This window comes from Ambystoma mexicanum, chromosome 10 (assembly GCF_040938575.1).
Source record: "Ambystoma mexicanum isolate Mex_15411 chromosome 10, UKY_AmexF1_1, whole genome shotgun sequence".
NCBI classification, from domain to species: Eukaryota; Metazoa; Chordata; class Amphibia; order Caudata; family Ambystomatidae; genus Ambystoma; species Ambystoma mexicanum.
Genome location: NC_090932.1, coordinates 364,787,137 through 364,813,039, shown reverse-complemented (window position 1 = coordinate 364,813,039; position 25,903 = coordinate 364,787,137). Strand labels below are relative to the sequence as shown.

Below are 25,903 nucleotides of genomic sequence, written 5' to 3'. Positions count from 1 at the left end.
CCTGAATTCTCTGCCACATTTCCAGGGTTTTGTTGCATTCATTTTTTCACCTTGGCATGCCTGCAACTAAAGTTTTTTCAATGAATTTCAAGGATTTTGTATACATTGTTTTGTTACAGGCCAACAGCCATGTCCTTCGACCATGTTCCCTCAATGGGTTTCTTTTGGACCCAATAGGTGGCCACGGCCTTTGGTCGTGACCCCACTATACATGCATTTCAGACCCATTTACAGTGCTCCCTTATTCTGTTGCACACAAATCATCCAGCATGTGTGCTCAAATGTATTGGCATTATTATGCACAACTAAAAGACACTGCCACGTACACCTTTTCATATATTCTAAACTACAACACCTATAAACCCTCATCATACCATGTGACGCCGTTAGAGATTTGACACCAAAAGATCTCCAAAAAAAATACTTGCACGACCCTAAAGACCTTCATTAGACTGCTATAACTCATTCCTCTCAGATACACTTGCAGTAACCTAAACAGTCTCATGTAGAAGTGAAAAGCACCTAACACCACCACTTGCTCTTTTCATATCAAAATGTGCTAGTAATAGTAACCTAACAAGAACAAAAAGAAGCATTATGAATTCCATCAATTTTCAATACCCATGGCCAATGCATTTCCCCAATCTAATTTCACATGATTACTGACCATTCACTTTGCTACAAAAACACTTTAGAAGAACAAGTTACTCTCTTACCTGGTAACGTTCTTTCGATGGGATGGTCCGACGACGTATTCCATATCTATGACAGGTAATGTCCAGAGCTGTGCTGCTTCGGAACATTTTCGGCGTCTGCGTCCTGCATCGATGACGTCGATGCGCCGTCCCCGAGGACCTCCTCCGACGGCCGACGTCACCCGATGTGATAAGTAGGACGAACGACGCCCGTAGCCTCAGTTGTAGTTTTTTCCCCCAGAATGTGTGACACCAGTTTTCTGCCAGTCAGACACACAAGGCCTTGCGGACCACAAGCTGCAATCGCATAAGATTCTGCATCGGGGAAGGTAGGGAGGGAGCGATATGGAATACGTCGGACCATCCCATCGAAAGAACGTTACCAGGTAAGAGTAACTTGTTCTTCGAGGGGATTGGGTCCTCCGACGTATTCCATATCTATGACAGACTCCCAAAGCAGTATCAAGCAAGGAGGTGGGAAAAGAATTTAGAACACAAATTTAGCATGCCCAATCAAATTGCGGAATAAAGGACTGCCTTGCCAAAGGCCAGATCCTGCCCTCGAATGGAATCGAGTGAGTAGTGACGTACAAAAGTATGTACCGAAGCCCAGGTGGCTGCATCACAGATGTGACGAATAGGAACACCCCTCTGCAGGGCAGTAGACGCAGCCACTCCCCTCGTAGAATGGGCCCGCAAGCCAGCCGGAGGGTCCTTACCCGCTAAGCGGTAACACTCGGAGATAGCTAAAATAATCCAACGAGACAAAGTCTGTTTCGTCACAGCTTGCCCCAAACGCTTTCCAGCATAACCAATGAAAAGTTGATCATCCACACTGACCCGGGACATGCGCGAAATATAAAAGCTCAACGCTCTCCTAGGATCAAGCCTATGGAGCATCTCCTCTTCCTTACCAGGATGTGGAGGAGGATAGAACGCCGGAAGAACAACCTTCTGGCTCAAATGAAATTCCGAAACCACCTTCGGAAGAAAGGAAGGACGAACTAAGGACCACCCTGTCCTTATGAAACATTGTGAAGGGTGGCTTAACTGAAAGTGCCTGTAACTCACTCACTCTGCAAGCTGAAGTAACCGCAACCAAAAACATAGTTTTCAGAGTTAACATTCTCAAAGGGCAAGAATGCAAAGGCTCAAACGGAGCACCCATAAGAAACTTAAGAACAAGGTTCAAATCCCAAACAGGCACCAGAAAAGGTGACGGAGGGAACACATTAGTGAGCCCTTTCAAAAACCGAGAAATTAAAGGAATCTTAAAATAGGAATATTCTTCAGACGAGTGCTTAAATATGGACAGCGCCGCCAGGTAACCTTTAATGGTCCCCACTTGCAAGCCCCTGTGGGCCAAGGAAAGCAAAAAAGACAGAACCATGGGAATGTCACACTCAAAAGGATCCACATTCTTAACTCTGCACCAGTCGCAGAACTTCCGCCAATGGCAACGGTACAGACTTTGTTGCCGGCCGCCTGGCCGAGAGCAACACCTCCATCACGTCTTCAGGGAGGTCCCAATCCTTATACCTCAACTTTCAGAAGCCAAGCGTGAAGGTTGAGGGATCCGACCTCTGGATGGAGAACCTGACCCCCCCCCCTCCCGTGAGAGCAGACCGTCTCGGCAGGGAAGACGACGTGGAGGGCAGATGGACAAGTCGAGAAGGTCCGGGTACCATGTCCTCCGGGCCCACGCCGGAGCAATGAGGATCATCCGTGAACCGAACCTCCGTAACCTCTGCAGTACTTGCGGGATGACGGGGACTGGAGGAAAAGCGTATAGCAGTGGGAATGACCACTCCACCACAAACGCGTCTCCTAAGGCTCCTTTTGGAGGAAATTCCCACGAGCAGAACCTTTCGCACTTCCGGTTGACACTGGAGGCGAAGAGATCCACTTGAGGGGTCCCCCAAAGGGCGAAGATCTCCAGGAGAATCTCCTGAGCCAGCTCCCACTCGTGAGAGATCATGCTCTGCCTGCTCAGAGTGTCCGCCATCTCGTTGTCGTCTCCGGCCAGATGAACAGCCGAGATCGAAACTTCCTGCTGGATGGCCCAGAAGTCGAGCTGCATCGACTCCCTGCACAGAGGAAGTGACCCTGCCCCCTCCCTTTTTGTTGAGGTAGTGCATGGCCACCGTGTTGTCCGTTAGAATCAGGACACTCTTTCCTGGCACAGTCGGCAGAAAAGCCTTCAGGGCTAGCCTGACGGACCTCAGCTCCAACAGATTGATATGGAGTCTGGACTCCGACGGAGACCAACGACCGCTGACTGTCAACTCGTTGGCATGAGCACCCCATCCCGTTAGGGATTCGTCCGTCACGATCGTCACCTCCGGCCAGGACAGTCAAATGGGGCCCCCCTTCATCAGATTACCTTCAACAGCCCACCACAGAAGGTCCTGGGTGACCGAGGGCGGCACCTGAACAGGGTCCGACATCCTGCCGAGGACTGAGACCATTGGAGCTTGAGTGCCCATTGCAAGGATCTCATCCGCATCCTGGCCTCTGGCTCCTGGCCTCTGGCACCAGAAGAATGCAGGATGCCATTAAGCCGAGCAGTCTCAAGAACTCGGACGCTGGGAGAGTCTGGGCAAGTTGAAACTTGTGCACCATCTGCTGGATGTGAAGAGCCCTCACCTGGGGAGGAAAACACAGCCCCAGGGATGTGTCGAGCACTGCTCCGATGTACTGGAGCCGCTGTGTTGGCGTCAAATGGGACTTCTTTAAATTGAGGGAGAAGCCCAGCCTGTGAAGGGAGTGGCAGGTGACGGACAGATGATCCAGGACTTGCTCGGGAGAGCTCCCCCTGATCAACCAATCGTCCAGATAGGTGTAGACGTGAATCCCCCCTTTCCTGAGATGTGCTGCCACCACCACCATGAGCTTGGTGAAAACCCTTGGGGCGGAGGTCAATCTGAACGGCAGGACCCGAAACTAAAAGTGCGAGTCGCCAACTGCGAACCTCAGGTACTTCTTGTGCTTGGGATGGATCAGCACATGGAAGTAAACGCCCTTGAGGTCGAGAGACACCAACCAGTCCTGAAGTTGAAGGGCCTGGAGGACTTGAGAGAGAGTAACCATCTTGAACTTGTCCTTCCTGAGGAGTTTGTTCAAACCGCGCAAGTCCATGATGGGTCTCAATCCCCAGTCTTTCTTCGAAATCAAAAAATAAGGTGAATACCATCCCTTGTTCCTCTTCGGCTACAGGCACCAGTTCTATGGCGCCTTTCTCCAGCAGGGCTTGAAATTTCCTGCGCAAGGAGCGGATCCGGACTCTTCAAAGAGAGGTTCCCAGGTGGATGGTCGTGAGGCCTCTGCCGAAAGGGAAGACAGTAGCCGTGGGTTATAATCTCCAGAACCCACAGATCTGAAGTAATGGCACGCCACTCTACAAGATGCTGTGCCAGCCTTCCCCCAACCGGCGAACCATGGGACCTGGCCTCATGACTGAGTGGTAGCGGCTGCGGCGTTGCCTGAGGGCAAATAGGCAACAGCCCGAGCGGCCTTGGCACCTCGAGTACGCTATTTTCCACCTCTGGCACCCTTACGGTGGTCTCTTTGACAGCTCCTCTCGCTTTACTGAAGGACGAGTAATAGCGAAAGGAACCTCCCCTCCATTGTTGTTCCCTAGGACGAAAAGGCGGAGGTTGTCGAACTGCAGCGTCCCAACGACTTTGCTGCAGCTTTTGAGGTCTGCAACCTCTCAAGGCTCTCGTCAGCCTTCCTGCCAAAAAGATGTTCACCGTCAAAGGGCATGTTGAGGAGCCGGGACTGCACATCAAGAGCGAACACAGACTTCCGCAACCACGCAAACCTGCGTATTACGGTGCTCGCCGCCATGGACCGGCTGACACAATCTGCCATGTCCAAACCCGACTGAACCGCCTCACACATGGCATCCTTGCCATCCTGAACCATAGCAAGGAAACCATCCCGTTCGTCCCCTTCGGGAATATGTTCAGCCGCTAATGCAACACAGTTCCACAGAGTGTGTGTGAAACGAGACAAGGCACATACGGAGTTGGCTGCCTGAAGTGCCATACCCTCAGAAGAAAACACTTTCTTTGCCCAGCCATCAAATCGTTTGTCGTCCCTAACCGGAGGGATGGTAGGGTACGACGCCTGCTTTGCCGGGGCCGTAGCCGCCTGCACCACCAAACTCCCCGGAGTGGGATGCCTGGACAAGTAGCAGGGGTCGCTACTGGCTGGACGGTATTTTTGCGACAAAGACTTGCCCACTGCCGGGAGACTCTCCGGAGCAGTCCAAGCCGCCGCAACCCTTCTCTGCAGAGCCATATGAAACGGCAGTACCGGGTCAGTGGGGGGACCAAGATCAAGGATGTCTGAGATCATCCTGAACAAACTCCCCTGGGGGAGCCAACCATCCCAAGTACTTGGTGACCTGAGACATAAGTCTCCGGTACGAAGAATCGGCATGAGTGCCAGGTTCCGGCCTACAAAACTCCACCTCCGGAGAGGTGCCCAGTCCACTGGCATCATGCAGCGACTGCCGAAGGTCATCAAACTGGCTATGGCCCGAGAGAAGCTCATCTGGCACCGTAACCGGAACCAAGCCTTCATCACCCTCTGAAATGTACTCCAGGCAGTGAGAGGAAGACAACTGGGGACCAAAGCTATGCCCGGCCTTAGCAAGAGCCTTTCTAGGGGCTAACCCCGTACCACGGTACCCCTCTGACACCACTGCCTCGAAAGGCATCAAGGGCGCCGAACAAGTCGGCGCCGAGAGAATCGGCGTCGACGTCAGCTGCAGCGCCGCCAGCATCGACACAGGCCTCGAAGTCGGAGCTCCGAGCATGTCTCTCGACGACCTAGGCGCCGACGACCCCCTTGGAGGCGGAGCCTCAAGAGAGATCATCAACGAACTCGGCGCCACAGGCGTTGACGTCTTCCTTGAAGACGGCACAGGATCACGCAGTCTCGAGCACGTCGAGGACCGGGACTGGAACAGGCATGGCGAGAACGGCTACACTTGTTCGAGCGGGACCTCTCCCGCGAGCCGTGCCGACCACCCGAGCCTGAAGGCGTACGGGCGGTGTCTCTCGACCGGTGCCGACCCCACTGCCCATTCCTCCGGTGTCGCTTCCATGGTGGGAAAAGTGACCCACCGACGGGCGGAGTCCTCGGAAGAGGACGGGGAAGGCGACCGATGCCAGTGCTTCCAGGAATGCCTCGAAGTGACCCACTGGACTTCCGACGATGACGGAGAGTCGACTCTCGAGTCATCCGTTGAAAGCCCCGTAGACCTCAACTTCCGGGGCTTAGACACCCGACCTACCGACAACAACTTCTTGCGCTCCCGCAAGGCCTTGGCCGTGAGCGACTGGCAGTCGACAGTCGTCTGTATCGTGGGCCTCCCCGAGGCACCAGAGGCAGGTGTTGTGCGAGTCCGTGACCGACATCTTGGACCCACAGTCCCCGCATTTCTTGAAGCCCGGACGCGGGGTGGAAGACGAGGTAGACATCGTTTCACTAACAGGTTGTCACAAAACCGAACAGGTTCAAAGGAACTGAGAAGACTACAACAAACTCCAAAGAGTTGAGGCGTACCGAGATTCACGAAGCGAACACGTTCGCGGAAAAAACGGAACTGAGGCTACGGGCGTCGTGCGTTCTACTTATCACATCGGGTGATGTCGGCCGTCAGAGGAGGTCCTCGGGGATGGCGCATCGACGCAGGACGCAGACAATGTTCCGAAGCAGCACAGCTGTGGACATTACCTGTCATAGATATGGAATACGTCGGAGGACCCAATCCTCTCGAAGCACACATACTGCACAGCATAACATCTCAGAAAACTTTTCTAATTTTCAATGCCCCAAAAGTTAAAATGTATTTATGTTCCTTTTACCCAACTCAATAAAAGCAGTCCTGAAATATTTAACTATTCACAAAACATGTATCCCTCACTGTCAACTTTTGCAAAAGCACCACATTTTCACATGTGCCAAGCATACACCACCAGCACAGTATACAGTTCCAAATTTGGGCCTATGAAACCTTTGAAAAAACAATTGCAATGAAACAGGACTAAACTTCCCAAACTTGCAAGATGTTCGACACATACCCATCTCTTAGAAGAACACAATGACAAAAATGAAAACAATCAAAACAACCAATTGCAACCACAGAACAACTCAAGCCCGACTGCAAGTAATACTTGAATTTCAAACGAGAATCCATTTTCAAGAAGACAGTCACTGAGTGCAGACATCACGGCCTGGAGCTAAAACTTTGTGGTTAGTTGGGAGACCCTTGGGAGTTTTGGGTAGCAAAATTCAGAAGCAAAATTTGATATGGATCTGGGTTTACCTGATTTTAGAATTAAATGGTCTGGATTGCGAGGAATGCAATGGTGCCAGTTTCTTCTGCAATTGCCGAGTCCGATATGCACAGAGCTACCAGAGGTCATACTCATTCATTGTGGAGGCAGTCATTTGGAACATGTTTCATAATCGGACAGACCCATGCCTCATACAACACTAGGAAAAACTCATGGAACTTTAATCAAAACACAATTTTTTCCAACATAAGTCTGCCTCAAAAAATGGAAGTGGACCACCAACATTACGTTTTATTATATGTCTAACCTTTATAGACATGGAGTACATCCAACTGATGAAGGAAATGCACTCTTCCTTGGCAACATTAAAGCAACAATCCAATTTTGTTGACAAACTGCACTCGGTGTACCCGAAAATAGTCCATTTAAGGATGACTTATTACACACATATACCTATATACACATTTATGAAGAAAACATTGTTTTACCCTTACAGAATAACCACAACTGTTTTGTGGGTAATACAAAAAAAAAACGCAGCTCCCTACATTTTCAATATTAAATACCTTTTATAGGTGGCTCGTAAAAGAGCTGTTTTGTTATGTCAAAATTATAGCCAATAAATGTATAATAGCAACAACCCCTATGCTACTCCCTTTACACTACAGTCCTTTAAAGAATTCAGAAAAGCTTACAACATTTCGCTTTGCTATTCTCTTAGATGGCCTATTAATTTTCTTGTCCCAAAAAGAAAATATCCTGTGCCCCCAGTCACAAACATCTGATCGCAGCTTGAGCACATACCTCTTTTTCAAAGACTCCATCGAGAGTCATGTTAGAAAACCAAAAAAAAGGAACAAAAATGTAAGCCAATGCTTTTGATAGAGGTCACCTATATTCTCCGTTTCCATGTCACATTTTTGCTTTTTGCAGGTCGCCCAGTAAATTTTAGACAGCCCGCAAAATACAAAAACATGACATAGCTTTGCCCCCACCCTCTCGGGCAGGAGGTGTTAGCAATCTAGGGATTTCACCACCCCCACTCCCCATGACCTCCTTCCTCTGTCCCCGCTGCCTCCCCCCATACAAGAATTCCCCTCACAAACATGCACACATTCACTGTTTCTCCCCCGACTGAACTTCCGGGTCCTGGTGAGCCTGTGAGCCCCTCCGCGCACTCGTGCGGTACGGGCATGACAGTTTGATTTAGAAAGACCGCTCTGAGCGGTCACTGAGTGGTCTTTCTATATTGATCTTTTTTTGTTTCGTTTTTTTTTTTTTAACAATACCCATTTCTTCCACATCGCTTAGTCCCATTCTCAAAACTATCTATTCCTCCACAATCTTCTAAACAAAAAGATTCATCACCTGATAGCCCAGTCAATAAGTCGTCACCACCTGCTTCTGAAATGGTCTGCATTTTACCATGTCTAAACCTCTTTGTCCACCACTAACAGTATGAATGCACTTTTCAACTTCAGATCTGCTAACACACCTCTCCCTCAAGACCATGTAAAATAAATACCACCTACCAGTACTATATCACCTTTCAAAATGAGCCTTGCATCAACCAATCGCACATTCTTATTAAACTACTATTCTCATTGGGGCAATTTTTTACCTTAACTGTATAGCCGCGGTTATAACAGAGCCAAATGTAATCCGATAACCGTGGCTATCAACCCAATGGTTATAGCCACCGTTACCTAAACCATCCAAAAGGTAAAACGTCCTATTGGCTGCCCAATACCAGAGGATACGATACGTGCAGTTTATTCACAGCTAAATAACATACATGAAACACATCAAAAAATTACATTTGTCAAAGAAATGACCCCAGGGCAGACCACTATCAAACACATCCAACTCATTCAAATTGTGAAAAGAAAATGGTCTCACTATTAGACATGTCATTTTTTCCTGGCTCCACAGCACATAACCGCAGCTAAAAAAGGCAAACACCCCTTGACCTGTATCATTACTGCGGCTGTAACAGAAATTGCATAGCCACATTTATAATGTGCCCCGCACAACAGAAGACCCATTGGTTGCTTAAATACCCGTGGCTATGCCCACATGGTAACCGCAGCTATCTGAGCCACGCCCACAGCGTAGATGCATTGACAGTTACCGCAGCTACACAATGCGGCCTACGATTGGTTCGCTTGCATAACCGCGGTTAATCCACCACAGCCACATGGAACTTGTAATATTTTCTCATCGTCTTGCTTGGAGACAGATACAACTGCAAGAGCTTTTCCAAACCAGCAACCAATTTTTCATATCTCCGCTTACCTTCCCTTGTTCCTAAACCTCCTCCCCTTGTCTTGCCATCTGTCAGTATTGTCTATTCTTTAGTTTAGCTTTTTGTTTTCTTTTTTTAAACCTTTTTCTTTTAAGTTACATTGTCCTTTTTGTCTTGTCCTTTTTTATTCCTGGATACATTTTCCTCCCTGTATGACAATAGCAGCAGCAACATCCAGCGAGTCATCGGTCCATCAGACCCTACGGGTTATGCCTTGACAGCCACTCTGTCTCCCACACACCCTCCCCCGATCAGAAGAGCTGTGCAAACAGCACCGCAGCACAACTGAGGTGGAGGAGGTCCGCTATACCTTCTGCTACAAAGTCATGCAACAGGGGCCGTTCAGTGCCCCATCCCAGAGTCTCAGACACTCAGTGCTCATCCAACATTTCGTCTGCATGCACTGGCATGGGGTAGAAGAGCCCTACCAGCAGGCACACTAGAAGCAGAAGATGGCCCACAGACCTCAAACGGCATGCCATAACAACAGTGCCGCACCCACCTTCTTGCCCTCTACACCACCTCCAGGACCATCTGGCGGGGCTGCAGCTTCTTCCGCCAGCGGAGTGCATAGTCCTCTTGTCTCGTTTGCCACAGTAAGATTGTCGTGGGAGGTTCCACCCTAGAAGAGTGGGCAGTTGCCATTTCCAACCACCATGCACCATGAGGATTTATTTTCTTGAGTGGTAATTGTTTTCCCCCAGATAAAAAAATTAATCCAATTTAAAAAAAAAAAACAAATAGCAACGAGTTGTTGCGAAACGCGTGGTTTTTGCTGTTGATTCCCCTGCCGATTTTGAGGAGCTGCATGGACATTTTATCACTCGTTTTTGAAATAAGACATTTTAACTCTTAATTGTGGACTCTGGTGATTCTGATGATTGCCCATCGTTGCCGTGAAACACACTGACTGGGAGTGTGACTCACACTTCCCTGTGTATACACTGGCCCAGGCTGGAGAAAAAAAAAATTATACACACACAGAAAGGATTAGCCGCCGAGGACTGCACTCCAAGTAAAAAATGTTTTTCAAAAAAGTATTTAACCAGTTGCACATTAAAAAAAAAAAGACACAGAAAAACTTGGTCAGTTGACAACAAGTTTATTAAATTAACAAAAAACATACAACAGAGGCAGGACACCAATAACACAAGCCCTGTTTATGTACATTCCCTTTCTTTTACCCCTCGTTACGTGTTCCAACCCTGATGTTTTCCCATCAAGTTCTACCCATCAAGTTCCACTCTCTACCTGTGGTGTTCCCCAGGGGTCTAACCTCTCGCCCTGGCTTTTCAACCAATACCTGGCAACTCTCACCTACTGCATTTCAATTTTCTGCTCAAATTTCCAGTGCTATACTGACAACACCAAACTCATTTTCAGTCTTCCTTCAGCCACCTCCTCTCCTTCCCTTATCTCCGAATGTCTAATAGCCATTCAAAATTGGTGTGCCGCCAATTATCTTTGTTTTAATGCCGACAAGACTGAGATCCTACTCATTGGTACACCCTCTCCATCCTTTACCCTCTCTCCCTCGCCGGCCTCCCTTGGCCTTCCTCCTGTCCCTACCTGCGAAGCTAAGAACCCCAGGGTCATCTTTGACTCCACACTTTCCTTCTCCGCAAACATCGCCGACATCTCTAAAAAGTCAAACTTCTTACTGCACCTCTCTAGAGGAACTTTTCCTTTCCTCTCCTTCAGTCAGAAGCTCACTGTCTCCCAAGCTCTGATTCTCTCTAGGTTGGATTACTGTAACAGCCCCTTTCTAAATCTACCTGCCTCCAGTCTCCGCCCTTTACAACTAATCCAGAACAGGACTGCAAGACTTGTCCTTGGCCTCTAGCCCTGGGATCGTATCTCTCCAGCTCTGAAATCCCTTCATTGGCTCCCAGTGGATGCAAAGATGTAACACTCTTTGCATTGTCCACAAGGCTTTCTGGGGCCTGGGTCCAAAATACCTTCAACTATCCCTTCGTAAATACCTCCCCTCTCAAGCCCTTTGCCCCTCTACCTGTAACTCCCTCAGGGTCAGTCGTCTTTCAAAGAAATGAACTGGGGGTAGATCTCGGTCTTGGGCTGGGGCCTCCCTTTGGCCCTTTGGAACTGCCCCCCTGCTACCTTGAAACTTGAGGAGAACCATTGACGGCTCCTGAAGCTCCTCAAGCCTTTCCTCTTCGCCTCTGCCTTTGCCCCTCTTCTCCCCTGCTGATCTGCTTTCTCTCTCGGCACTGTTGCACCTGGCCACCCTCTGTCCTTCGGGCCCAGGTACCTGCTCACCCTGCCACCCTCCTGCACTGCCTCCTGGCCAGCCCTTGCACTAGGGCCTGTATCTGTACCCATACAGTCCCCCCACCCACTCTTCAGATACACCCTATCTGACTAACCTTCACTTTGAGCACCTTATTTATTTATTATTTATCTTGTTCTCTCCTATGCTCTGCACTTTCCAATTTCTCCCCCTCTCATGCACTTTCCCCCCTTTTCCCTTACCCATGCACTTGCGCGTTCTCAATGTCACTTGGACTAGTAAAATCGTCGTTTTTGTTTTCTCCCCTATTACCCTCTCTTTGCCTGGTCGTGCTCTGAAACACCCGTGTACGAGCGCAATATAAATAAAATATATCATATCACCCCCAAAACAGTTCTTTTCATAACCACCCTTCAAGTGATATAAATAGAAAGAAGGTACACAGACTGTATAAATGGATTAATAATCTTTTTATTATCCATTTTATGGAGTAGGTGTCAAAAGAAGGACTTTTTCCATTTCTTTTTATAATCGTGGTTCTGAAAATGCCATGGTATGCTTTTTTTATTTGTATCTGGTTTATACAAATGAAACCTTTACAAACTCTGACACAAAACTTAAAAATTAAAACAGATATACAATATCATTCCAGATATTAACCAGTCTAAAACAATATGCGATATTATTAGAAATCAGGTATTAGAAACATTAACACACATATTCAGTATTCTTCCAAGTATATATCAATCCAAAAACAGTATACAATCTCTTTGCGAGTGTCTAACATTTTTAGAATCGAGGAAACATAGGATCCAAGGGGCAGAATGAGGAACACCCTTTTCATTCATTTAGGTTCCCAAATCAAAATATCTCTTCTGCAGTGCTTTACATTTTTGAAATTTAGAGACATGAAGTCAAAGCAAGTGAAGAAAAGAAAGAGGCACACTTTACATTCAAATATCTTTAGAGATCAAATGGAACTTCACTGCAATGCTAGTTTATTCTTCCTAGGGTTCCAGACCACACACTTCTACTAAGAAGTTTACCACGGCTAGCTTTAGTGCATTTAACTTCCCATGGAGCATGTGCCACCATAATAAATGAGTAAATACCCTTGAGGGGTCATGGACAAATTTACCAAAGGAGGTTAGTCGCTGTGGAGAGATTGTTTCACAATGTAGAAGTAGATGTTCAAGTGATTCAGTCGTAGTTTTACAGTGGAAAAAACGACAGGGGATTTTCTGACCCGTACCAGATCTAATTTCGAGTATTTCCCCCGTAGGAAGAACATTAAAACAGACACGCAAGTAGACCGCTCTCCTCGTTGGTTCCGGGAATTTGGTGAAATAGGATTCCAACATGCCTAGTTGTTTCCCATCATCAATTAATTATTTGTAAATCTTGGAGGCGGCCACCATTTCCGTGGTATTAGCCCAATCTAGCCATTGCAACCGTTTTTTCACCCCCACCGGGTTAAGAATCAACATTTGGTGCGATACATTGATGGTCTCAAGGAGATCTACACAATCTTTCTGTAGCTTCAGCATCCACTTCGATTTGCTAGTTCCCCTTCTCAGTCTAACAGAGTGTAAAGGCAGTTATTTTTGGATACAATCAGATTCCGGTATAGTGCCATTTTTTTCCACTTAACTCTCATATGTAATGAGATAAGACCTAATTCATAACGAATTACAGATTTAGGAACACTCTGGGGCAGATAAAAGATTTTCCGCCATATTTTGGATTCCATTTTCTGTACCATCCGCGTGGTTTCAAACGCTAGAATTTCAAGACCATATAATAATTTTGGGACAACTTTCAGAGTATAGAACCTGATCAGGGGAATAATAGAGAATTTGCAGTATTTGCCAGAAACCTTCATTTGGAGGATAAGCTTGTCTGCTTTCTCCAAATAGAAATTCCAGTAAGACTGTATGGAAGCACTCCCAAAGACCGGAAAACCCAGATAACAGAGATCTTACTTTTACTAGGGGAAACACATTTATTAGTCATTTGTAGTTTATATTCTTCTTTCTGGTAGTGAGGGATATTACCACTGATTTCTTTTCATTTATAATCAATGCATTTTCATGCACATATGTTGCCAGTGCCGTACGTTTTTTGCTGTAGACCAACGGGAGTATTGTCAACCAAGAGAAGATCGTCAGCATATGCATTCCAGCATATTTTGATGCCCTCTATCTTTGGGGAAACAAAGGAGAAGGTCGTAAAAGGGACATTTACGCCCTCAGTATAAAGGTTAAAAAGGGTTGGGGCACACAAACACCCTTGTCTGAGACCATTGTTAGTTTGAATTATTTTAGAGAGGTCGCCAGACATGTTCTGTCTCACTTGGATTGCAGTGTCCTCATGAAGATTAATATGGATTGTTAGAAGTCGAGAGGGGAGCCCCATTTGGGCTAGTTTTGTCCAGAGTCTCACCCTGTCAAAGGCGAGCGAAAGGTCGACTGACGCGAGGTATATTGGGGTTGCAGTTTTTTTGCATGCCTTCTCTAATAGTAGACAGATGGTCAATCCCCCTATCTCAGTTCCCATCCCTTTTCAAAAACCAAATTGTGGGGGCACTGAGATATTGTTAGAATCCGCCCACTCCACTATTCTCTGTAATACCAGCCCCGCAAAGATCTTCGAGTCGGCGTCCATAATAGAAATCGGGCAGTAGTTGGTTGGGCAGGTTCTGTCCCCCTTTTTATAAATGGGCACGACATAAGATATTCTCCAAGACTGAGGAATTACCCTGAACTGTATGATGGAATTAAAGAGAATAAATAGCGATTTCGCCCACTGTTCAGGGGTCTTCTTCAAGGTATTATTTGTCAACCCATCAGGTCCAGCCACCCTTGAATTGTTTGCCCTCTTAGTATGGGATTCAATGTCCTCGATCGAGAAATTGAAATGCCAGAGCCCTTTTTTTATCTTTAGTAATTCCTTCGTCATTGCAGTTTTACCTTTATAAAGTATTGAAATGTTTTCCCCAAGTATCTTCCTGTACATTTACCGACTGAATTATGACCTGTCGTTTTTCCAGTGTGTTTATCAGGCACCAAAATTCACGTCCCGACAAACCCCTTAGTGCTGCTAGCATAGTGATGTTATCATTGTCCTGCAGAACAATCTTATGGTTTTTCATCCAATTTTTTTTGGTTTGTTTAATTTGGAGGATTTGTCTTTTTTTCCATCTCGGTCAGATTGCTACTCAGGGTTGCTCTAATTTGGCGATTGGCAAGATTATTTTTTGCCTTACCAAAGGGTCTTATGCATGTATGTGAATGGGTTTCATAGTACCATCTTTACTTTGTTTTATAGATTTGCCTATCATGTCTTTAATGTATTCTGTAAAATTCGATACCGAAAAACACTGCAGTCTAGAAGACAATGGCATACTTTTATAATCTTGAACAAAGACGGTGTTAACTTTGTTAACATTCCCCTCATGCCAGGTTATACGATTTTGACCACATGATACTGCCGAAAGCTTCTGCATTGCACTTTGCCCGGATGGTACAATATTAGAAGCCATTTTAATCTCCAGAAATCTATGATCGCTCATGTTTGTATCATTTATAAGAAGTTCTAAGCATAGAGCAGATAGAGATTTTGAAATGAAAATGTGATCAATATGCGAGTTATAAACACCATTCGACCATGTATGCTCACGAAGGGAGGAATTAAATAGACCATTAATGTGGTTCAATCCCCAATAGTCAAACATTCCTCCAGATCTCACCATTAATTATCTTCTGTTTAATCGCAAAGGGACGCTCCTCAGCATTTTTCGTGGTCAGGTTAGGCCTTATTACTGACGCACCCCTCTTTTTCCCAATGCCTTGTCCATATTTAATTTCTGAGTTGAGATCACCTGCAGTTATATCTATTCCTCTGTATTTTAGCAACATTGCAGATATACAATTATTCAGATGCAAAATGACATTACCCAATGGTGGGGATTCCAATAAATATTTAGCACAAGCATCAGTTGAGGATGTGAGTTACTTCCATATTCCAATACAACAAGTGCAATATTCATTAATTCCATTGATTCCAGGACTCGTGTACCAGATGCAATCTTGACCGAAGTAAGTAAACCTCCTGCTGGTCTTCCACGTAGCCCCGTTTTAGCTAAAAGATGTTTAAACACAAAACCATCTAATTGTATAGGGGAAATCAGCCACGTCTCCTGTATACAAAACAAGTCAAATGATTTAAGTTTTTCACACAGTGCCCCCGAATTCACCATATTTGAGTAACCCCTTGAATTCCATGAGAGCAATTTCCAGTGATTTTTTCCTTTAGTAAAACTAAAGCTTTTGTTTCATCTTTTGCATTTCGGATATTGACACTCTATGGGTTTGGGCAAGCCAAGTCCAGTCCTGGACCTCCTCCCCCTTATGAGCCAAATGATTTTCCTTTCGTTTGTTTACTTCCTCCCTGGGTATATCAGAACTTTTTGTAGCCCCTGGACATTTCCATTCTCCCAACCATTACTGAAATTCAGGATATCATAACCCATTCTATTGAATTGTTCCGTCTCCTGTATTATCATATCAAATATCTTTTGTGATTTGGGAACAATACGGACATGGTCAGGGTGTGAGGGATGGATAAAGTCCACTAAGCAGATGTCAGCAGATGCAATCCGCCTCAAGCAGGGGAACTTCGTTAAATAGTGACAAAACACGAGGTCTATTCAGAGAGGATGGTCCTCCAATATCACACAGGTTATAAAGAAGAATACTAGGATATTCCGGGAATGAAACATTTCGCCATATTGTATTCCTTAAATCACTATCCTTAACATGAAGGGGCCTAGCCAATTCATATTGTAAGGAATGTTTCATTTCCTGTGGACCATTGAAGTGAGGCATTCCTTGGTCGTCAGTCGATTTTATAGGAACCCTTTCATATTCTTCCCTCAGTCCCCACCGGTCCTGATGCAACTGCACTTTTTCTGTACCCCTTCCCCCAGGCGCGTAAGAGCTAGACGTTGCACCGGTAGCCAAACTGGATTTCCCTTTTTCTCGTGGTCCCTTCCCAGCATAGCCTTGTTTCCCAGTAGTGCCAGGTCGGGTAAGAGAGCCATCATAGTCCTTTTTATGATGTCACTGAGACTCACATTTTCCCCTTCATTCCCTGTCTGGGGCTGCTGATCTCCCTTCAAGGATGGTATAAGCCCCTCATTCGTCGCTTCATCAGACTGAGACTTCCCTGGGTTGGAATTCATTTTCCCCTCAATAACGTCTGCCCCGAGGTCTTTGAGGTCCCTGTAGGTACGGGGGCAGAAGTCAGAACTCAAGGTATGGAGGAAAAGCCCAGTCTGTTGGATTCTGCTGAGGTCATTGGGCGTTCAGCCATAGGGTTAGGGATGCCTTGTGGTAATATCTTGCGAGATGTCGATTTCTCTAAAACCTTATAGAAATGAGAGCGCTGAAACTGTTTTATTTCCTTATTCTCCCCCCCCCATTTGTTGTGAGTGTGCTTTCTCATTATCAGTACCTTCTGTCTTATCTGCATAAGGTATCATGTCTTCCCCCTGCTTCTTATGTTTTTTATTTTTTTCAATTTTTTTTAATTTTTATTGTTTCCCTGGGTTGCTCCCGGGATAGATTTCAGAGTGTCATCATTATTTAGTTGCAGGGCCATCCTACTTTCCTCATTAAGTTGTATTAAGTCAGATAAAGCAACTTCATTCAGGGGCACCTTAGATTCTTTTTTAGGAATTTCTGACTTCGAGGTGGTAAATCCCTTCTTCATCAGCCTTTTTTTTTTTGCCATAAAAAACAAAACATTTTTGTCTCCTTGAGAGAAAAACCATTTCCACTGGCACTTCCCTCCTCCTCTTGTTCCCCTATGCCGTCAACAGAGTCCATTATTTTAATTAGGACAGATGGGCTGTCAGGGGTATCAATGGGATTGGTATCCTCTTCATGAGGTGGCATTACCGGTCTCAAAGGCATTATGGGGATGGAGTTCCCTATCAGCACTTGCATACCTTTTTCCAATATGGACATTTTCACTGATAGATCCTCGAGTGCCTCCATGACCTTTTTTCCCCTTCTAGTTTGGGCATTGCTTCCATTCTTTTCCTTCGACATGTTCATCGCAATCCCCAAGGGTATCACACTTGCAAAACTCAAACCTTCCTTTCCACCAACGAAGGTTTGGGATCCTTGTGAGTTAGTGGTTTTTGGAATTAGTGGGATATCTGTCTTCTTTGGGGGTACCTTATTATCGTCCTTCCCCATAAGGAAACCTTCCACTTTGCTAAGTTTTAATTGGGTATCCAATACAATCCTTTTCAGATCTCTCATCTCCCAGAGTGTAAGCTCATGTCCTTTATCCAAAAGGTTCAGTATCCTGGAAATCACTGGAAGAGATTCCTCGAATTTACCATTGCTGTCATTAATCGGGGAACTCGTGAGGGAAACCCCTGAAATTGGTGGATTATTGATATGGGAAGGGCACTGTTGGCTTCACCAGATTCTCCAATGGTGTATGTTCCTCCTGCTCCCCCATGACACTCTTGTGTTCCCCTCCCCAGCCTTCTTGTGTCTGTAAATATAGAGGCAGATGGTAAGGGGAATTTTGCATTTGCCGAGAAGACTCTATATGGTGTTAGGGTCCTCAGCTGGGGAAGTGTATTAAACAGGTGTACGTGGTCAATCCCATTTTGAGCCATTTTTAACAGGCGTAGATGGGCCGCTTGAGAGCCTAGCACGCTTCCCCAATTCCATCCTCACTGCTTGCCCCATCATAGATACATCGAGGTTTATCTCCTTAGGCATATTATCTGCCCCCTCAGTTAGTTTTTGATTTAATGATTCTCTTACACTCAAAAAGCTTGATTGAATAGGAATTTGAGAGTCAAAGGACAAGCCCGCAGGCACGAAGGATAGATCTTCCTCCCCCAAAGATTGGGCACCCATTTTTGTGTGTATTTGTGAGTGCATGTAGGAAAATTCCACCTCTTGTTTAATAACATCCATTTTTTCCCCGTCATCATCCTCTACATTCGCCCCCCTAGACTCTCTTCTTGAGTAATCGTATCCAATGGAGTAATCACATGTTTTTGTGCTTCGTTCCCCTCCCCCATATGGGGACTTTCATGCGTTTCATGCATTTCCCTGAAGGATTTTATCTATATTCCAACACATAGAGGGGTCGGATTGTTTTCCAGGGTCAGTGGGGGCACTGAGGTCTTTAGTGCACATATTTTCCCGCTGCGCAGCACAGTTGCCATACTACCCAGGAAATATTACTTTAACAGAAAAATAAATTTAAATAAAGAAAAAGGATAAAGTATAAACTAGTTACCCCAAGGGCATTTGGTGGATTAATATCCCACTGCCCCAGCTCCCCGGCACACCCTAACAGCCATACAGCCCACTTGCGTGCCACTTCCGGGTGCGTAAGCACGGGAAGTTAAATACGTGTGAGAGCAGTGGGCCGGGGGGGCGGAGTCCAGATAGTAGATCTGGAAAACAGACAACTCTGCAAAGGAATAGAAATAAGGGGAATCAGTAATGCATCCTATCCATGAGACCCATCGCAGTCTCCCGCACAAGTCCCCAAATCCCAAAACAAGTTCCAAGTCCCAAACCAAGTTCCAAGTCACAACACTGGGCAAAGGTACTGCACCAATGTCAACCAAGAAGCTGCGTGTTACGGGGCAAATGAGCCCACAGAACTTCCTCTTGCCGACTCAATGGTCCCAACGTTCACGAACGCTCCAGCGCTGGTCGGCAGTTAGAAAAGAAAGGCAGCGCTTCAAGAAAACACAATCCGAGACTGAATCTCCCGCAGCCAAACAGCCCACTTGCGTGCCACTTCCAGGTGCTTGTTTTTCATAAACGCATGTCATTTGAAGAAAACCAAAAATGCACCCTTTTCAACAGTGTTTATGCTCTTTACATAGCCTTATAATATCTGTTATCCTCCCCACGACCCCTCCTCCCACACAAATACACCCCCTCCCTCATCATGCCCCCCTGCACATTCTGTGCTTATCTATACTATACTTCCTGTGACGCACTTACAATTTGCATCTTTGGCAGATTGCTGCGGTTATAAACGTGGCTATAGCCGTGGTTAATGTAAAATTCCTTAGTTGCAAAATCATCATTTCCTAGACGCCACAATTTCACATGCCGTCCTTTTTCCTCCTCCCCACCCACCTCTAGCATGCTGTCATTTGAAATTTTACACCCCTCCACATCCCTGTTTCAAACGCTTTAATTTACGGCCAACAGCAGGCACAACTGTGTATGCCATGTAGACCGATAGCCACGACCATTGGCCATTTTTTCCATAGCCATGTTATTGAAAATGTCTTTGTGGCAAACTTACTTCCTGCGTCCTAGACTCCACAATTTCACATGCTGTCCCCTTTCCCCCTCCAGCCAGAGTCATTTCATGCCCCCCCCCCTTTTTTACACTTTGTTTTCGGATAGCCACTGCTATTTCCAGTTATAACCGCGGCTATCTCTTGCATCCACAGAAAAGAAAAATTGTTGCTTTTAATGCATCATGAGATACCTATAATTTTGTCTGCACAATTTCAAATTTCAGCTAAATCCATCATACAATTCAAAAGTTATTAGCAATTAATTTTGTTGATTTCCTATGTATCTCAATACTCATCTTAATTAAAGAACAGCGACTGCCGCACAATAATATATATATTTATTAATGACACAACTTACATAGGTAACATTAATCCAAGGGAACAAGTGCTTTGAACTAAAGAGTACTATATAAATATAGAAAGTTACATTATGAACCGTAACTGGAGGCAGAGGTGGGATCAGGGAGGAGGATGGGGGAAGAGGACAGTGGGAGCTCCCTATTTTGTAAGTAAGTGAAGTTTACACCAAGTTTTGAAGAGATATTCGGTTAAATTGGCTAGGATGGGGATGGGCAGCGGGTTCATATGGAAGCAAGAGGCAGCATGGGACAGGGAGGCGAAGGGCAAAGAAGAATCAGAGGGAACGCAACGGTGAGTAAACAGAGATACAATCAGACAGGTATTGAGGAGCAAGACCACTGATAGCAAAGATTAGGCAAAGGAATTTGAAAATGGAGCGATTGTGCAAGGAGAGCCAGCAAACATGTAGTAAAGTTGAGGCTTTGTCTAGAGGAAGGAATTAATAGGAAGGCCAAGAAGTAGGCTTGAGCAGTAGTTGAGTTTATGGAGTACAAAGTGGAGATTAGAGTTCACAAAGAGTGGTTAGTAGGAAAGGACAAACATTTGTCATTCTGAGGAGTTTAATACGAGAAGGATAGGCAATGGTAGTGATGAATTGTTACAGTCGAAAGCGGCTATCAAAAAGGGGGCCCAACATTGCAAGCCTTGCGCAAGAGAGCAAGGTGGTCAGGCACGAAGGAGAGAAGAGGGGAGAGTAAGGATGGCATTGGAAGCGAGAAAAAGGGATTTACATTTTTTAAGATTTCTACAGATGCAGCATAGAGCCATCCATTGAGGAATTGCAGTTAAACAGTTGGTAATCTGTTTCAAGATAGCTGGGCGCAAGTGGGCGGGGAAAGAGGAAAAGGAATAGAGTGTCATATAAATTGATCATGAAAGCCAAAATACAAGAAGTGTTTGTAGGGCAGAGTAATAGAGGGTGAAGAGCAGGGGTCTAAAGACTTATCCTTTTGGGGATAGGTGGGTACTTAGAGAGAGGGATGGGGATCAGAGGTTTGCAAATTCCAGAGATTTTAAAGAATTGGCCATCCAGGTGATGGGTAAAACGGGACAGAGCAGACTTGCAAATCCAAACGTCTTGGAGAGTGAGAAGGAGAGGAGTGGTCGACAGTGCCAAAAGTGTCAAGTGAGGTCCAAAAAGGAGGAGTAAAGAAGAGTTTGGAGTGGGGAGCATCAAGAAGGTTGGAGAAAAGCATGAGTGCAGTGTTGGTAGAGTGTGAAGGGAATCTCCAAGGCCATTATCCTCAAGGTGTTTACGGATCTGGTTAAAAGACCACCCGCATGAGGACCTTTAAATAATGGGGCCCGGGGGACTGGTAGATAGTTTTCTGGGTCAGAAGAGGGTTTCTTCAAAAGGGGTAAGACAGCTGCAAATCTGAAGGTGTGGTAAGTAAGTAGGGGTCTGGAATGTGCATGCCAGAAAAAGACAACTGAAGGTATGCGAGAGCGGGATGGCGTTCATCTAATGGAGTCACAATTGCATAGTGAATGTCAGAAACGCATGGTCAATGGAAGAGGTTTGAATAGAGGAGAGCCACAGAAGAGGGGTCCTCACATCAAGATAGGGGAGAGAGAGTCCTGCCTGAATGTCCTCTTAGTCATTGAAGAGAGGAGGCATAGAGGGACGTAATGGCAACGAAAAAGATCATAGGGAGAGGGGTCAGAAGAGGCGAGGGATCAACAAGGTCAAGAGAGTTCCCACAAAAGTGGTATGGCTGGTATTGGAGGGAGTGGTCAGATAAGGAGTTACGTTAAAGGCAGGTGGCTGCAGAGAGCTTGGGAAAAGTTCCTAAGTAAGTCAACAGGGATGTCAATAAGCAGTGCCTGAAGGAGAAAGTGAAGATCACAGAACGAAGGGTTGAAGAGACCAGGGGGGAAATAGATTGCCAGAACAGTGAGAGGAGTAGGAAAGGAGTTGAATAGCGGCATATTCAAAAAAGGAAACTTGCATCTGGGGATGCAATGGGAGGGACGATATTCTTTGCAGGTATTTTTACTGGGATGGGAGTGATGCAACAATCATACTTTATTAATATTTGTTTGGTGATCATCCAACTGCTCTGTCAGCACTATGGTCCCGATGATGTAAAGGTGAGCATTTCAGATCAAGGCATGCCACCAATGCACAATTCTAGTAAATGTGGAAAGTGGAAACTCCCATTAACACCCATAACACCTTTAAATATGGTGGGCATGAACATTCAAGCTCCTTGGGCCTTTGACAACTTTGTGCAGCACAGAGAAGACTATCAAATGTGGCTATGTAGAAGAAGTAGAAGTCTTAACATGTTTTCTGTAGGTGAACCTTCGGAAGGTTCATTAATGGTGGAACAGTCCAAGGTACGCAGGACCAACCTATGTTGCATCCCAGATGCATACACATGAAGTGGTTGCAAAGAGATACACTAGCCCCTAACAAAATAAGTAAATAAGTGCACTTTTAACTGGAAAATAGTAATTTAAGACAAAAGCAGGCCTACCGTTCGCAGAAAAAGCAGGTGTTCCAGTAAATCATCCTTCACTTTAAAAGTACAGCTCCTCCTTTCCATGTCCAACTCACAGCCTGTTCACAAAAAAGTTAAAAAAAACAATACTAATTAGCATCATTCTGAATATTTAAGCAATAACCATTGATGAAGGTGGAGATGATGAGGAAAGTGACTGCACAGAAATAGCAGAAACACTGGAAGATATAGGACTGCCACAGATCAGTGCTGAAGAGCGGGAGGAGCTGGATGCCCTGATTACCTTAGAGGAGTTGTAAGTAGTGAGACAGTTGCCCACTAGCAAAACCCCGGGGACTGATGGACTCCCAAGTAAATTTTATAAGACATAAGGATGAAGTGCTTCCTCCGCTTTTAGAAATGTTGAATGAAGCGTATGAAGTGGGTAGGCTGCCTAGTCCCTCAGAGAAGCGACAATTATACAGTTGCCCAAACCTAATAAGCCCGGTCATAACTGTGGATCATTACAGACCCCTGTCAATGCTCAATCAAGACAGTAAAATATTGACGGCTGTTTTGGCAAATAGAATGAGGAGGGTTATTGCTAAACTAATACATCCCGACCAGACTGGCTATGTTCCGAACAGGAACATATCCAACAATCTCAGGCGACTCCACCGAGCCAATGAGAACGCAAATGAAGACGAAGGCGAACTGGCAATTGTATCGCTAGATGCAATAAAGGCCTTTGATTCAGTCAAATGGCCGTGGCTGATGGCGGCCCTGGCTGGCTATGGAATAGGGCCAGGGTACTTACAGTGGGCCAAAATGCTATAAAGCGTGCCGTTGGCTACAGTTAAAACAGGGTCGGTGATATCGGAGAGGTGGCAACTTCGTAGCGGTACTAGGCAATTATGCCTGTGGTCTCCTATGTTGTATATCCTTGCCCTGGAACCCTTGGCTATATACTTGAGGCAACAGTATGGCCAGATAGGCATTGCTGTAGGAGGGGAACCGCATCATCTCTTTGTATGCGGATGACATGTTATACTTAAGGCACCCAGAAGAAAACCTCCAGTACATTCTGGAAGTGATGGAGAGATATGCAAAGCTGTCTGGCATAGCTGTGAACACCCAAAAATCTAGTATATTTCCACTGGGCAGGTATAAAGGGACCCCGCTAGAACAGCTACCGGTTCTGCAGATACCATGGGAGGTGTGCACGTTCCGATATCTTGGAATAGATATATACCATAGGGTAGAAGAGGAACACCAGTATAACACAGAGGAGGCAATCAGGCAAATTAGAAATAGTATGAAGTTTTGGGTGAAACTACCTCTAGCGATGATGGGGTGAGGGGCAATGTTGAAGATGGTGGTCCCACTGAGACTCTTGCATTATTTTGGAAATATTACATACTTTATAACAAGGCGGACCTTTGCTAAATTAGAAAGCATGTGCAGGGACTTCCTCTGGCATGGGACAAGGAATAGAGTAGCCCTTTGGAAGCTACAAAACTCATACGAAAAAGGGGGCATAAAACTGCTGAACTATGAAATTTACTACATAGCAAGCCAGCTGCAATATGTAGCTAAATGGCTCTCTGAAGAGCCAACCTCGGAGTCCAGGCTGTTTCGACAAGACTGTGCCCCATACTTCCTAAAGGAAATGATGTGGCTGCCTACGGCAGACATGGAAGGGCACCCAAGGATGATGATGATGCTAGGGTGGAAGATATGGCGCACGGCCTGCCAGCTGATGGTGAATTCATTCCCGTGCTCCCCACAGGTACCACTTGTGGCATTGACCGGAAAAGACAAGCAATTAAGGATGATGATTAGGAAACACTAGGAACTGGTCGGGATAGCGACCATGGGCGATATATGGCAGGAGGGGGACATAAGGGACTTTGCGGTACTAGAGGAAGAAACTGGGTTACATACGGGCCAGTATATTGGTAAATGACTTCAATTCAGCAATCCCACTAAGTCAGTGCCTCGTCTGGGACGCCCAAGGGAAGCCCTTATTTATATATTTTTATGACAAGTTATACTCTGGATGATAAACCCTTTTATAACGCCCCTCTCTTTGAATCCCCCTGCCCTCACTGAGCCAAGAAGTAGGTTTGTTTTGCAATTTAAAAGATTTATTGGAAAAATTAAACAATATATATATACACATTACACTTTTATAATAAATTAATATTTGATATCACACTTAAGAATATGACAGTGATCAACACTGGGTGATGTTACACTAGCACGCCGATTTAATTACTTAAGAGTTAGTATAGGGAGGAAAAGGTAACTGAGAATGCTTTTATGGTTTCAAGGAAAAACAATGATGGAAAGAATGCAGTACAGAAATAACTGGTAGGGTTTCACAAGAGATGATATGTTCTTTTCCCCTGGTGGCAATTCACTCCCCCCCCCCTATGCAATAGAAGATGGAAGGGAGAGCACACAGTTCTCAGGAATACAATCAAATGTAGTTCAGTTCCCCCCTAGCAAGCTTAGATCACAGGGATAATTTTAAAACACAGGCAAAATCCTTTTAAATGTGGTGGCAATGAAGTAAAATATGCTAAAAATGGTTTTTAATTCCCTATCAGAGATTCAGGGTGGGTGATAGCTACTTTAAATTAGTTCAGGATCAATTTAGCAATGCTCTATGAATGATTGTCATTTTGCAAACAAATTTCAGCAAAGGAAAGCAAGAAGCTGCTATTTTGAAGAAATTTGAGCCAAATCGCAGCACTTTTTCCGAGTGCGTCGAGCGCGATTACGGAAAAAGTATAATGAATAGAAAGGTTCTGAATTCGTTAGAAAGCCTAGAATCTTAGCTTTAAAATGAAAGGTAAATCTCGCTTCTAGCACAAACAGTTCAAGAGATACGGACAATTTCGTGAAGGTAGATTTTCAGAAATTAAATAATGATTCAAAATGGCAAAATTACACTTTTACAGGTTTAAAATCGGAGAAGGGACACACGATTCCTATGATGCAGTTCTGGACATGTTCAAATGTTTTGAATCAGATTATTTTAAGCTAAGAGATTGGTTTTGCACAGTTCTGGCTGAGTACTCACACTATGAATTTGAAATAGGCCGTCAGGGTCTGGTCAGGTTGGGACTGGACTCCAGGCGGCTGGTTCTGAAGTCACAGCTATCTGGGTCAG

The 25,903-nt window shown here is 45.4% G+C and overlaps 1 protein-coding gene across 1 annotated transcript in view; it reads right to left on the bottom strand.

Annotated features, from left to right (window-relative positions):
* Positions 1-25,903, bottom strand: part of LOC138491435 (nucleoplasmin-like) — a 405,174-nt gene that overhangs the window by 264,263 nt on the left and 115,008 nt on the right. Inside the window, exon 3 of the mRNA XM_069617951.1 lies at positions 22,762-22,844. Coding sequence (XP_069474052.1) covers positions 22,762-22,844 — 83 coding nt within the window. The remainder of the gene's footprint in view (positions 1-22,761; positions 22,845-25,903) is intronic.